The sequence below is a fragment of the Ambystoma mexicanum genome, chromosome 6q, assembly GCF_040938575.1.
Source record: "Ambystoma mexicanum isolate Mex_15411 chromosome 6q, UKY_AmexF1_1, whole genome shotgun sequence".
NCBI lineage: Eukaryota > Metazoa > Chordata > Amphibia > Caudata > Ambystomatidae > Ambystoma > Ambystoma mexicanum.
The window spans coordinates 1,637,439,963-1,637,455,441 of record NC_090937.1 but is presented as its reverse complement, the minus strand read 5'-3'; the positions used below and the strand labels follow the sequence as shown (position 1 = coordinate 1,637,455,441).

At 47.6% G+C, this 15,479-nt stretch overlaps 1 protein-coding gene across 2 annotated transcripts in view; it reads right to left on the bottom strand.

The window, feature by feature from the left end:
- The window catches only part of LOC138516929 (E3 ubiquitin-protein ligase TRIM39-like), a 158,750-nt gene that overhangs the window by 32,253 nt on the left and 111,018 nt on the right, over nt 1-15,479 (bottom strand). For both annotated transcript variants that reach the window (XM_069632393.1, XM_069632394.1), the window contains exon 5: nt 7,880-7,953. In XM_069632393.1, the coding sequence (XP_069488494.1) occupies nt 7,880-7,953 (74 nt within the window). The remainder of the gene's footprint in view (nt 1-7,879; nt 7,954-15,479) is intronic.

The following is a 15,479-nucleotide window of genomic DNA, read 5'->3' as shown; positions in this document are numbered from 1 at the left end:
CAATAGCCTCCCTTCCGCCCTCCGTCTTGAGCTGGATCTCCTAAAATTCCAGAAACTCCTCTTCTTTCCTCTTCTTCCTTTCCTTATCTTGCCCTCTACCCTGCTAACCCAGTTCCCTGTTTTTTCCCCTCCCTCCTCTTCCTTACAGCATGCTGACTGGCTGCCGGGGGTATCTCGAGTCTCACTGGTCCCTGGCACCCCCGCTAGTCCTCCCTCGCACTGACCTCAGGGTGCTACGCCCCACTCACACTCAATGCACTTGAGAAATGAGCCCAAGAGAGTAGTTCTCTCTGCACTTACGCCAGTCTCAACCGACTGGGTGCACTTGATCCTCCCCCTTCCTGTGACTCTATGAGCACTTGCTCGAACCGTACGCACTGCGCCTGAGGATCGTCTGTCTGTTCTCCCTTGTCTTCACCCCCTAATTGCACTTTTAAAACTGCAGAATCGCTGTCGGGCCTATTTGCTGTCTCCCAAACTGTTAAATGTACTTTTTTACGCACTTATTCTGTCTGTGCAGACTATTACTGTCTCAGAATTTCAAGGGCTCTGAGCGACCGTTTGTCTTTTCCCCATGTTCCCATCGTCCTTGAGCGCTATGAAACACTTGCATGTGTATGAGCGCAATATACATAAACAATACCATTCCATGCCATACCATACCAAGGACAACGAACATTGCAGATTTTTAAGTGCAGGTAGGCGGAATGGCCAGCTATGTTAGGGATGCAATAAGTGCTACAGTGGAGGCAGAGGAAGTGAGGGACTGAGGCAGGTTAGAGGCGAGGGAAAATGTTAGCTATCAGGCAGGTGAGTGGTAGGTTAAGAGGGTAACTCGGAGGCGAGGAGGTAGGCCTATAGTTTGATTTTGAATAAATCCGTGGGGACTGTTTCTCGGATGTTCGAGTCAAGGGAATTCCATGCAAGTTGAGCAAGAAGAGGGAAGCAAGATGAAGCACAGGGAGGACGAGGAACCACCAGGGTAGCCGAGGAGGCAAAGCAGAGATTACAAAAAGGGTTGTAGAGTTGGCTAGAGGAGGATAGATACAGTGGTGCCTTACCATGGATACATTTGTGAACCAAGAGAAGACATTTAAATGTGGCCCTGTTTTGCATTGTCAACCATCCAGCCTGGTGAAGGTACAAGGAAGTAGGTGTGAAGTGAGGGAATACAAAGAGTCCTGGGAGTGAATCTGATGAACTTGACAAGAGCACAGAAATCATAGTTGGTGAGACCAAAGAGGATGCTGGCACAATAGTCCAGTTTAGAGATGACGAGAGTGGTTAAGAAATGTTTTGTGATGTTGAAAGCCAGAAGGTGCCTGATATTCGTAATGTTCATGAGGTTGAGGTGAGCTGATGTTCCAGTTTTGGAGATAAAAGTAGAGAAGGTGTGAGAAGGGTCATAGATGATGCTGAGGTTTCTAGCTGAAGAAGAGTAGGGGAGAGTGCCGGGTGGGAACGGGATAGGCAGAGGGAATAATGAGAGAGCGTTTTGTGAAGGGAAGAAGAGCACCTCTGTTATGGTACAGTTTAACATTAGAGAGTGCAAAACCATTCACTAATTATTGGCAGAGAGCCCTTAAGCACGATTATAAAAAACTGTTCAGGCTGAAGAAGAGAGAGCACACGCTGAAGCATTGGGACCATATGGAGTTCGCTGTTTCCTCAAAAGATTGTAAGCTCTTTTGAAGGCTCGTAGCTCGGGGATTTGAACCTCTGAAGGAAAATGTTACAGGAGTAATCCCCGAATGCAAGATGTAGTCCTGTTTGATTCGGATGCCATAGGAGAGGTCACATGGGTAGACGGTAGTGCAGGAGAAGTTGTTTTCTCCAAAGAGGAGATACTGGCATGTGTTAAGGCCATCCCGGCAGGTAAGGCTGGCGTCCGGATGGCCTGTGGTCAAATTATTTAAAATGGGGTCCTGATTGGTGGGCAAATATTTAGGTTAAACCTTTTAATGCGATCTCTTGTTCTGGTGTTATCCCGCTCTCCTGGAAAAATGCCACAGTCATACCCGTTTTTAAAAAGAGCTAATAGGCTCCACGTAAAAAAGGCAGTCATAAAAATGAGTGTCGATGAAACGATGGTATACCCTTTTTATGATCCTGACTGTTATCGCCCCATTTCATTGTTACACATTCCAAGCACAAATTTTATACATGTCTTAAAAACAGAGCGGAAGAGTGGGTGAGCGCTAACCATATATTGCACCCGGTTTAGGAGCGGTTTTTCAACCATGGATCACTGTCTTATTTTACATTTTTTAATTAAGAAGTTTTGTCTGCTGAGGGAGGGTAGGTTCTCCGTGGCCTTTCTGGACCTGGAGAAAGTATTCGACTCAGTTAACAGGGAGGCCATGTGGTAGAATTGACTGGACATGAAGGTCCCACCTGAACTACTTCACCTGATTCTAAAAAGCTACACGAACACTGTGGCAGCCGCCAGGGGTAGTAATGCGGGGCATCCCACAAAGGAGTTCCCTACAAACCGAGGTGTAAAACAGGGCCGTTCCCTGGGCCCACTGTTATTTATTTTATTTTTAGCAGACTTTTAACGCTTTACTGTTGGGGTTGAAGGTTTGCCCTCCATTTGTAGGGAAGATGCCCTTCGCAACCCTATTATATGCTGATGCTACAGCTCTAATAGATCAGACACCTGGGGGGCTGCAGCTCAGTCTTGATTACGCCACAAAATATTTCAAACAAATAAGCTAAACCTGAACATAAGCAGAACCAAAATTGTGGTGTTTGGCAAAGGTAAAAACAAAACCAACACTTCCGGGTTTTTAAACGGGGAGAACATTAAAGTGCCAGACTCTTTCTGCTATCTGGGTGTAGTCTTTGAAAGAAGTGAGAAATGGATGAGGCATCTGGATATGGTCAGGGAGAAAGCCCGGATTAGGCTGGGGGTTTCGTTAGATTTTACCACAGGGTTGGTGGGCGTATGTTGAATTAAGTGCTTAGAGGTGCACACAAGCAAGGTAGGGAAAGCTTTATTGTATTTATTTTGACATTTATAAAGCACGCCAAGCCTTTGGGCATCAGGGCGCTGTTACATACATGGTACTCTTAGCGCTTAGGTTACATAAGTGGCAGAGCTACCCCTCATGGTACAGGGGCTACTACTGAGTTCCAGGTGAAGGGTTACAAATAAGTTAATGCAAATGCAGCGCAAGCTGCCATAGATATGTCAGATAGTAACGGGGTGGGTAAATGCAAAAATGCAGCACAGGCTGCCATAGACATGTCAGATAGTAACGGGGTGGGTAAATGCAAAAATGCAGCACAGGCTGCCATAGACATGTCAGATAGTAACGGGGTGGGTAAATGCAAAAATGCAGCACAGGCTGCCATAGACATGTCAGATAGTAACGGGGTGGGTAAATGCAAAAATGCAGCACAGGCTGCCATAGTCAAACCCGATAGTTGTAGCTAGATTATGTACAAAATGCAGCACAGGATGCCATAGTCAAATCCGATAGTTGCAGCTAGATTATGTACAAAATGCAGCACAGCATGCCACAGTCAAATCCGATAGTTGCAGCTAGATTATGTACAAAATGCAGCACAGCATGCCACAGTCAAATCCGATAGTTGCAGCTAGATTATGTACAAAATGCAGCACAGGATGCCACAGTCAAATCCGATAGTTGCAGCTAGATTATGTACAAAATGCAGCACAGGCTGCCATAGTCAAACCCGATAGTTGCAGCTAGATTATGTACAAAATGCAGCACAGGCTGCCATAGTCAGGTCTGGTGGTTACAGCTATGTAAAGTGCATAAGCAGCATAGACTGTAGTGTAATAACGGCAAGAGGTCAAGAGGTAGGAGCAGCAGAGGATCCATAAGTGCATTGCCATTTAATGTGATGGCGGCGAGGTGGGCATTGTAGGGATGCTGGACCCAAATAGATGGAATCCATTACAATGGGCGCTCACATGGAAACGGTGCTGCAGCAGGTGAGGAGCAACCCATAGCAGGAGATGGAGTGTTTAACTGCAGGTAAATGAGACCAGTAGTTGGTACCGAAAAAAAAGAGGAAGGGTAAAGATTATAGGGAGAGTCAACCAGAATCATTGAACTTTGGGGGCAACTGAAGGGTGATGAGTTGGAGGTCATTCAGAATGGGATCCTAAAGAAGTAAACTGTCTTCGCTTTTAGTTGGGGGTGCCCAACTTTGCGATACTGGCCAGAATTAGGTTTGGTACCTTTTTTCTGAAAATCCACCAGGCAGAACCCAAGAACCCGAATATGCTATATATTTTTGAGGAATTAGTCAGATCACCCCCTGTCCTGAGTACAGATGGTTTTATGAAGGTTATCAAATATTGAGGAACTGTGGGGTTGAGGCTGTGAGTGCATTGACTCATTCGAGTTTGCTAGCTTTACGAGGAGAGCACTCTGTGAGGCTCGGGAGGAGGACTGGAGAGCAGCTTGCTCATTGGGTTCACTGAGTATGTTTGCTTCACTGAGAGGTAGCACAGAAGTTGAGGGAGATGTGGGTAAAATCCCATCACCCAATTGTCGACGACTTATTTTGAGGATTCGTTTAAATGTACTCCCTCTGAAGGCTCGTACCAACCGGGGTGAGAGAGACCTCTTGAAACTGTGTCTTTGTGGTCTGGCTGTGTCTGAGGACTTGTTGATCTGTAAGTGGTATTTGGGCGAGCGGAAGGATCTGCTGAGGCCCTTATTTACCACGAATAACATTAGGGACTGTGAGGCAGCTCTGCACTGTATTATGAATTGTTCTAACATGAATTTTATTTTTAAACTGTAAATCTATGCGAGAGCGGCCTTTCTTTGCAACGCAACGCAAGACATTTGACAACTTAGTCAAATTCGTTTTTTGTTGTTTTGACAGGGTTATATATCCGACTTTGTCGATCATCCCCTTTTGATCGACAGATTGCAAAGTGTCGCAAACTTCTCATTTGAAGCTGCAGCATGGGTTAAATCCTTTCTGGATGAGGGACAAGTGAGTCCGCAGCGGGGATATGGAGACCGACCCAGAACGCTTACTCTACGGGCTCCCACAGGGGACCTGTCTCTCTCCTTCCTTGTATAATATATTTACTGTCCCTCTAGTCAGTCTGCTCGAGGAGAGGGGAATTCAATTTACTAACTAGGCGGATGACAACCAATGCGTAATTCCCCTCTCTGGAGCATACACAGACGATGTCGTCAAGATTAATTAGGCATATAACGTGATTCAGACATGGATGATACAGAATGGATTGGCACTACATTATGTAAAGACCAAATTAATGGTAGCGGGCTCCCCAAGAAGAATTCTGAAGATAGACCCAGGATATCAACATATACAGCTGGCTGGCTACAGAATCTCAACTCAACAGAAAGTTAAGACCTTGGGAGTTATTTTAGATCACCCTTTAAATATGCAGGCTCAAGTGAATAATCTTATCTCTACCTCAGCGTACTATATCAAACTTCTGTCCCCCGTACGCCCTTTCTTGATGGAAAAGAGCTGCGCGACAGTACCAGAGCCATCGTAGGCACAACATTGACTACTTATTGGTTAGCATTAGCAACGAGGACTGCGCCAGGCTGCAAATTATACACAACAGTGTGGTCAGAGCTGTGGTAGGTCTTCACAGAAGAGCGCATGTGTCAGAAGTTATTACCTTTCGGAAAAATCTAAGAAAAAGACCTGAGATTAGGTCCTTGAGATCTAAGGACAATCTCCTTGTGGTGCCCAGGACTACGTTGACCAAGGTCATTAAAGGCACATTTTTTGCAGCAGCCCCTATAGCTTGGAACTCGATTCCACCAGATCTCAGGAAAATCGAATCCAAAGAACTGTTCAAACGGTGCTTGAAGACGTTCATGTTCAGATCATGTTTATCTGCAGACAGTATCGTTGTTACTGATGGGTGTTCACCCCAGTTATGTCTTGTCCATATGTTTTTTCTTTTCTGTGTGAGCCATCTCACCGTGGACCACTGAGGCATGGTACACATTTATAAACTAAACTAATATGGGCGGGCTGTGCTCAGATGGCTGGGGGTGTGTTTGGTTGATTTTAAGATTGTTAAAAGGGTGATGTTTTTAAATCAATTTGTATAATGTTTGATGCTCTTGATTTTATTAATTATTGTAATTAGTGTATTTGTTAATGGAGAAATCTGAGTCACTAAAGAATTCATTAATTTGCAGAGAGACAGTTGGACATCTTGATAGTGAGATTAGAGGAGAGTTCAGGAAAAGAGAAGATTTGGGTGTCACCCGTTTGTACGAGAACCCAAAGGGGGAGATTAGTGCCCCAACAGCAGAGGTGCAGAGTGTAAAGCGGCGCAAACTCAAGGTAGAGCCTTGTGGAGCACCAACAGTTAGAGGAGTGATTTAAGATGTGTTGTTGCTCCAGGAGACAGAGAATTTGCGAGGTGCAAGGTGGGATTCAATCCAGGCAAGGTCTTGATCACGAAAGAAAGAGTATAAAGAACGTCAGAGTCATTGACAGTGTCAAAGTAAACAGACAGGTCAAGGAGAATTAGGATAGAGGATAGGTTGGAATGCTTAGTACATTTCAAGGACGGATTTATGGACGGTTTATACACATCAAAGCTTGCTGACAGCTCTCACACCCCCGCCCCCCCCCTTTCATGATCTCAGATGTTTAACTTTCCCTAAAATGCTGTACATGTAAACATCTTCGCTGGAGTTCTTCTTGCAAACTCAGCATACATTGCACAAAAAAAAGCTTTGCAGGCTACCTAAAATGATGAAACGTCCATGATGCTAGTCATAGTATCCCTCTTAAACTCCCTAGTGTTTATGTGTTCAAACCCCTCTACAAGGGCCCTCGATGTAAAGTCTTCTTGTGTGTAAGACTCGGAGTACCGAGGCATTGCGCAATTAACACCATCTATGCTGCATAGAACAGCACCCCTTCACTTACGGTCATCAAGGAAACCCCTGTGGTGCTGCCTGGTCCCCAGACATCCCAGTAACCCTACTAGGAGTTTTAGAGGTCAAAGCAAAACTTCAAATAGCATATATGATGATGCTATTATTATCCTGCCTCTCCTTCGCCAGCTACTCTCTGACCGCGATCTCAGCTTCCTACCACACCGCCATTACCCCATGGAAACATGCCAGAAAAGGATGCTAACAATTCTGTCTAAGAAAAGGGACATTAAAACCACAAAACACAAAAAAGACCAAAAAATAAATAAATAAACGCAAAAAGAGAAACGAGGGCAAGGAAAATAAAAAAAAATGGCAGTTCTAAGTGGAAATCCACAGAGAGCCGCCAAGTGGCACCTCTCGGCCTCCAAGCCTTGAAGCGATGCATTCACTGGGTGCTGTTTTTGGGAATCGGTCCAATGTTCACGAGGAGCTTTCCCATGTTACTAGCCAATCACAAAAAGCCACGCAAGAAAGCAAGATGAGACAAAGCTTTTTAATTCCTTATCTTAGAGTTTGCATTTGTATTTTGTTTATTTATATAGCGCGCCGGGCCCAAGGGCATCTGGGCGCATATCATAGGAGGCAAAGTTAAAATTTACGATTACATACATGGAATAGAAAACTCTACCAGTTTACAGTAAACATGCGGGTAGGGCTCTGGTGTGATACAAATATATACAATATAGAATAGCACGCGGAATGTACAGGCATGAGGGATATGCAAACAGTTCCTCTGGTCAGTGAAGCATAAGAGTATAGTGAGTTCATACAAGAAGATATGCACAGGAAGATAAGATATCTACATACAAGAGAAAGATGCAAAGAGGGATACACGTGTTCTATATGCATGGACTATACAGCAAGTTATCAGCTGGAACTGGTGATGGACGCACACAATGACAAAGCCAATCTTGAGACTTCAAATGTTTTAATTAAAAAAGTACCTTTATAATTCCTCATTGCTTCCTCAGGTTTCAGAATAGCTTTTGCGGGGTCGCGAAACTTTACACTTTCACACCTGGAAAATAGAAAATCCTGATAACTTTACATCAAAAGAGCAGCAGACAGCCCATATTACCCAAGACACGGCCATTAAGAGAGAAATAATACACAAGCACTGTTACTTATTACATAGATTAATATCAATTTTGAAAATATACAAGGAGGCTCACCATAAACAAATAAAAAATTGCACTACATGGGCCCATTCACGTTTGTATATAAGTGCAAAAGGTCCCCTCCATGCAGTTTTCTACAATGTGATGAGTAAAACGCAGGTGAAATTGCCCATCATGTGTCCATAAAGTTATGGAAAAAGTGTAGATTCAGAGCAGGGTACGGGCTGGTGCAGCTCCGTGCTGAAATGACTGGTGCCCTGAGCGTCCTCCATTTTGGGATGCCCAGGCCCTGTCATTGGAATCGGTAGATTCCTGATGGAGACAAAATGGCCCCCATGGCCTCTTGCCTTCCATCACCTGTTAACTTGATCTTCCTGAAGTCCCGGGAAGCCCTGCCTCTGTCCCTTCCCCCTGACTGGCTGTTGGGTGGAAGTTCCGTATATGGTAGTGTGGGGGAAGTGCCGACCAGACTGGCTGGAGCTTTCTCAACGACCGTATGTTGTGGGTACGCCTATGGGTGGGACCTGGGTTAATGAGTGTGTGACGAATATACATTCTACGTGGTGGCTGTCTAGTATCTGGTGGTTGACACAATGGTTGAGACAGCCCTGCCCAAAACCGGTATGAATGCAGCTTGGAGTGTTGAATGGCTCGGTACTTGTCCAAATACACATAACTTGTTGTGAGTGTCTGGAGAGAAGTGAATGGCCTGAATACCTCGTGTGCCTGATTGGCTGCCTGCCTGCATGAATGCCCATAGTCGTGATTGGATGCTTGAGTGTGACCCAGTGGAATGAATGGGAGATCAACAGTATATCTGGGGACCTCTCACTGCTAGGAATCATGTACAGAAGCTGAAGTCCACTACGACGAGTAACTGGAGTAACTGAAGCTTGATCCTGAAGCCCCGCTGGACGAGAAGAATTGCTGTGGCTCTCCTTCACAATCTGAAAGCTGCTGTGCTTCAAGAACTGACCCAAAGAGGACCTGGTAAGGAGCCCTCTTCCCGAGTTACGATGGACCATCGTGCACAGCTGATCTTTGCCTAAGCTCCCTGGTAGACAGACTTTCGACAGGCTGCCGACCCGATACGGGGACTGCTGCGGAACTCCAAGGAGAAGCGCCCGGACTGTTGTTCGCCGACTGGAGACGCTGTGCTCCCATTGCCTAAGAACTTCATTGATCCAAGGACGCTCTCGTCCACAACGTCGCCGCCATATCTTGCTGGAGAAGGCTTGACCGTCGACGTGCCGAGGAGCATCCGCCGGTGGGTTTCCCGCCACCCAAAGACCACAGAGACGCCGACGACTCGACGCCCTTGCTGGGCCACAGTTCTTCAACTCTTTGTGGTCCAGAACTATCGACACTGAGGTGCCCCACCAGGAAGACTCCTGGCAGGACGTTTACGCTTCCCCGTCAATGAGCACCGCTAGGAATGACGCAGCCACTTCACCGTCGTAGCTCGACCTGTTCTCCGTCGGACGTTCGACGACCCGTGACTCCTGCTGAAAGGGAGGACACTCAAGAAGGGTTGTCGATTTCCCCGACGAGGAATGCTACAATGCCAGGTACTTTGGGGTTGCAGAACTATTGGAAAGTCTAGTGTGAACAATATATGGACTGGGCTTGTATCTTTCTTCTACAGGTTGCCCAGGTGGGGGGATCTCCACACAGAACTGTGTCTAGGTAGCGGGACCAGTATACTGCCTATTGCTCAACCACCTTGCTTTCCTTCCTCTCTCTACTGCTGGTTTCCTCTTTATTTTGTTCTGTGTGCCATTCTGACCGTATGCACTTTAATAAGATCGAGTATCGTTAGTGGTACCACTTTAGAATTGTACATATTTACCATTGTTGATTTTTGGAGCACAAAGTAAGTTATCGTGATTGTGTATATGACTTTGAATATTAATTATATGAAGACTGTGTTTTAACCGATACAGTGTGCAGACATTCCTTCGTGGGTGCTTGGGGACTACACTGTACTTAAGAATCAGCTTGCATCACCTCCTGAGAAGCTAGGCCTTGATTGCTCGACCAGGATACCAATAATAGAGAATCTTGGCAGGGGACCTCTGTGCCTCTCCTCTGCCATATAGAAAGCGGACGTGCAGACCCCCCCCTCCGGTCTTGACAGCTGGTGGCAGCGGTGGGATACTTATGGTTTTAAGACTCAGTGTATAACCGTGCCACTTACGAAGGATATCTGCACTTTCTTAAATTAAGGTTTAGTCGTGTACAGGATAACTGCATTACAAGCAATGGAATCTATTGCGAATGGTAAATTGACACGGATGAGCTTAAAGGCTCTCCAGAGTGCTTGTGAAGCCAGGGAATTAGACTTTGTGGATAAGTCTAGGGCTGAGCTGATAGCTGCCCTGGTGGACTACCAGATCGATTGTGAAACTCTTGAAGGGGGGGTTGCAACCAATGAGGACTCTACCCCGGGGGTTGTCGCCGAAACTGATTCTGAGAATGCCACCATTCCTGCTGCCTCTGTCACGAACCCCAGCAATTCTTTAGAGCTTGAGTTATTGAGGATGAAGTTAGCATTTGAATATCGCAAGTTGGAACTAGATGCTGAGTTTAAGAAAGAGGAGTTGGCACAGCAAGTGGAGTTCAAGAACCAGGATCTTAAGGTAAAAGATAGGGATCTTGAACTCAAAGATAAGGACCTTGAACTCAAGAACTGGGACACTGAATGTCAGCGAATCCAGCTAGAGAAAGCTCGAGTGAGAGTGTCAGGTCCCCACCAACCAAGTTTATGAAAGATTTGGTTGGTGTGTATGCGGAGGGTTCTGATATCCTCCAATGGATTGAAGCGTTTGAAATGGCTTGTGCAATTCACGACATTGATAAGAGAGATTGGGCTAAGTGTTTGTTAAGCAGAGTGCCTCAAACTGGATATGACTGTATTCTGAAACTGAGTGTGGAAGAAAGGGGTCAGTGTGAGTGCATGAAGTCTGCCTTAATCGCCAAGTTTGGCAAAACACCTACCCAATATCTTAAACAGTTCAGGGATTTTAAGAAACGAGAGAATGTGTCTTGGGTTGACTGGGTGAGTGCTGCACACATGAACATGATGGGGTGGATTGATGGTTACAAAGTGAAAACGTTTGTTGAATTGTCTCACCTCTTGTTTTTTGAGCATTTTTCAGAAGCCTGTTCACCAGAGCTGCATCAGTATGTTGCTGACCAGAACATTTTGGACCCCTTTAAGCTGGCTAGGTTGGCTGACTAGTGGGTCTCCCACTGGGTGTCCCCTAAGGACTCCAGTGGGAAGGACAAGGACAAAAAAAAGGGGGCCTCTCAGAAAGCTGAGGAGTCCCAAAAGCAATCACAGTCGGGTAAACCAAAACCTTCCTCTCTGAAGACCCAAAAACCTAGTGGGATAAGTCTGTTGTGGGCGGAAGTAAGAGTAGTGGTCCGCCTGCTGTAAAGCAGGGTCCCAGAGGTTCCAGTACCGTACCCCACATGCCCGGCACATGCTGGGATTGTGGGGGTCTGGATCACCGAAGGGGTGACCCCCAAGTGTAAGGGTAAGGCACTTGGAGTCCAGGCTGTCAGCCTGACCTATCCCTTCCTCCGTACCTGAGGTGGAGGCCACCGTCCTCCACTCCTCTACCGGGATCACCTTCGGTGCTCCCGTGGAGATTTCCTTAGTGTCCCTTGGGGCCTGGGACCAGTATGCAGAAGTACTGGTGACTATCCCGCAGAACACTCGTAGGTTTTTGAGAAGTGTCCTCTTGAATGGCCAGCCTTCTACTGGTTTGAGAGACACTGGGGCAAGCATGACAGTGGTGGACAGGACCCTGCTCAAGCCAGAGGACTATGTAGGTGCTCCTCTGAGAACCACCAGGTTAGCTGGTGGGCCTCCCAAATTATCACCTGTAGCCTTAGTCAACATTACGATTGGAGACAAGACAGCAAAGCTTCCAGTCCTGATTCAGGACAACTGCAAACATTTTGTTGGGAAACGATTTGGTCGAATTGGAGATGATCACGGATGGTCTACCCATGGCTGCTGTGGCAGTCACCCAATCGCAGGTCACACAGGGTCCGGCTGCGAGCCCGGTATCCTTGCCGACGGGGAAACCCAAAGCACAAAAGAAACAGAGGAGTAAGAAGGCTGCCTCTGTGGAGGGAGCTATTACTCCTCCTGCTGTTCCAACAGCACCCATTGGGATCCATGCTCTGGACGGGCTGGGTCCAGTGGTAAATCCCGTCTCAACTCCTGTGGGATTGAGCCAGAAGACTTTCCTGTGGGAGAGGCTCTTAACGCAGAGGATCATCCCGACCTTCAATGCTTGTTGGCTGAAGGGGGACCCTCCGGATCGGTCTTCTGTAAGGGACAGAGAGAGTGCCACTCTCTCGAGGGTCTGAGGACACAGGCCCTGTCCCAGGCACAAGGAGAAGTGCCTAGAACATTTTGGATTTATTGGGAGGGTGAGCTCCTCGTTAGTGAGCCCACTAAGCCTGAACCTGGTGCCCTCAAGAGGTTGGTGGTACCCCAGGTTTACAGGCCCTTCCTGCTGCAGTTGGCGCATGAGGTGCCCTTGGCTGGTCATCTTGGTACCAAGAAGACTAAGCAGAGGCTCTCTGTCCATTTCTACTGGCCAAAGATGGGAGTAGAAGTGGAGTTCCACTGCAGGACCTGCCCAACTTGTCAGTTGTCTGGCAAGACTGGAGGCAGAGTCATCGCCCCACTGCAACCGTTGCTAGTGGTTGGCACACCGTTTGAGAGGGTGGGCATCGACATCGTCGGCCCCCTTGACCGTCGGGTGGACATCGATTCATCCTAGTCTTGGTAGATCATGCCACCAGGTACCCTGAGGCTATACCCCTTCGGACGGTTACGGCCAAGATGGTTACCTGGGCTTTCCTGGGCATTTTCACCCGTGTTGGATTCCCTAAGGAGGTTGTTTCTGATAGAGGATCCAACTTCATGTCGAGTTACATGAAAACCATGTGCAAAGAATGCGGAGTAACTTACAAAATCTCCACCTCTTACCACCCGACCAACGGTTTGGTTGAGAGATTTAACAAAACTCTCAAGGGCATGTTAGGCGCTTTGGAAGAGCCCCTCAGGAAGAAGTGGGATCTTCTCCTGTCATGCCTGCTGTTTGCTTACCGAGAGGTACCTCAAGAGGGTGTTGGTTTCAGCCCCTTTGAGTTACTCTTTGGACACCCTGTGAGGGGGCCCCTCGCCTTGATCCGAGAAGGTTTTGAGGAAACCCACCCAGGTCCCGCCAAGCAAGTGGGGGACTATGTGTTAGGCCTCAGACAGAGGATGACACAGATGATGGGTCAAGCAACAGCGAATCTTAAGGCCAGCCAGGAATTGCATAAGTACTGGCATGACCTTAAAGCATCGCAAGTGGATTGGACTCCGGGACAGGAGGTCCTCGTGATGGAGCCTACCAAGCCTCGGGCTTTGGCAGATAAGTGGACTGGACGCTTCAGGGTAATCTCCAAGATGGGCGAGGTAAATTATCTGGTTGACATGGGAGCCTCTGGTGTAGCCCCTCAGATATTCCATGTTAACAGGCTCAAGCCTTTCCACAGGCGGGCCGAAGTCTCATGTCTCTTGCTAGCTTCAGGGCAAGAAGAGGATGAGAGTGAGCCCCTTCCTGATTTGCTGCATAGCAACCCTCAGGATGGCTCAGTGGAGGCGAGTACATCTCTCTCCCGATCTGACGACAGAGCAGCAGAAGGCCTGCAGGACCTTACCCCGTGGTGTAGGCACGAGATTGACACTGGTGACAGTGTGCCTGTCAAAAGCAGGTGCTACCGTATGTCAGATACCGTCAAGTACCACTTACAGGCTGAGGTCACCAAGATGTTGGATCTGGGTGTTATTGAACCCTCAACCAGTCCCTGGTCCAGTCCCGTGGTCCTTGTCCCCAAGGCAAGTTCCCAGGCAGGTACCAAGGATTGGAGGTTCTGTGTGGACTACCGAGGACTCAATGCCATCACCAAAACCGACACGCACCATTTGCCCCGGGCTGATGAGCTCATGGACACCATAGGTGCTGCCAAATTTGTGAGCACCTTCGACCTTACCTCAGGCTATTGGCAAATAGCTCTGATGGACCATGCCAAGGAAAAGACGGCGTTCTCAACACCAGAGGGACTCTACCAGTTTAGAGTCATGCCTTTCGGGCTGAAGAACGCCCCTGCCACTTTGCAGAGATTAGTCAACCATGCGCTCAGTGGGCTAGAAGCCTTTTGTGTGGCTTACTTAGACAACATTGCCGTCTACAGTTCCACCTGGGAAGAGCATTTGACTCATCTGGATAAAGTGTTGCAGGTGTTAAAAAGGGCTAACCTCACTATCAAGGCCACCAAGTGCCAGATAGCTCAAGGGAAAGTCACCTATCTTGGTCATGAGGTAGGAGGGAGTCAAATCCAACCTCTCCCCAGTAAAGTACAGGATGTACATGACTGGGAGACTCCCACTACTCAAACCCAAGTGAGAGCCTTTCTGGGCCTCACTGGGTATTATCGCAATTTCATGGCAGACTATGGAACCATAGCTGCACCCCTGACAGCGTTGACTTCGCCCAAACAACCTAGGAAGGTTAATTGGACTGAAGGCTGTCAGAGGGCCTTTGATGGCTTGAAAGGAAGTCTGTGTCGGGCACCCGTGCTGTGTGCGCCTGATTACAGCAAGCCCTTTATCGTTCAAACTGATGCCTGCGACACCGGAATTGGAGCTGTCTAGTCCCAGTTAGATGACAAACGAAGAGAACATCCAATCATATTCACCAGTAGACAACTTAAGGGTAGGGAATTTAGGTGGGCTACTGTTGAAAAGGAGTGTTTTAGTAGTGTTTGGAGCCTTAGGCGTTTTAGACCCTACCTTACCGGGTCTACCTTCAAGGTCCAAACCGATCATAAGCCCCTGAAGTGGCTTATGCAGATGAAGGGTGAAAACCCGAAACTGCTCAGGTGGTCCATTAGTCTGCAAGGACTAGACTTTACCATTGAGCACAGACTAGGGAAGAGTCACGATAGTGCAGATGGCCTTTCCAGAAGGTATGTTGACCGTCTGGATGAGGGTGTCTATCCTGTGGGAGATTAGGCACCCTGCACCCCAGTCTGGGTGGGGGGCGACTGTGATGCTGGAAATGCATCGGAGGAACAGGGCCTCCGTATCCTTGTCCTTTACTGCTTTTTATCGTGTGTTCTGTCGTGTTTTCCACGCACAAGTTCATGTGGGACTCCTGGCGGAGCAGCTCTCTCTCTTTTGGTTTGGTGAACAGACCCATGGGATACCATTATGGCATCCATGGGTAGGGGTGCAACCCTGTGCCCCTAGTGTATGTTTTTGGGCACCTGTGTGTGACCCACAGAGCAGGGTACAGGCTGGTGGCAGCTCTGTGCTGAAATGACTGGTGCCCTGAGCGTCCTCCATTTTGGGATG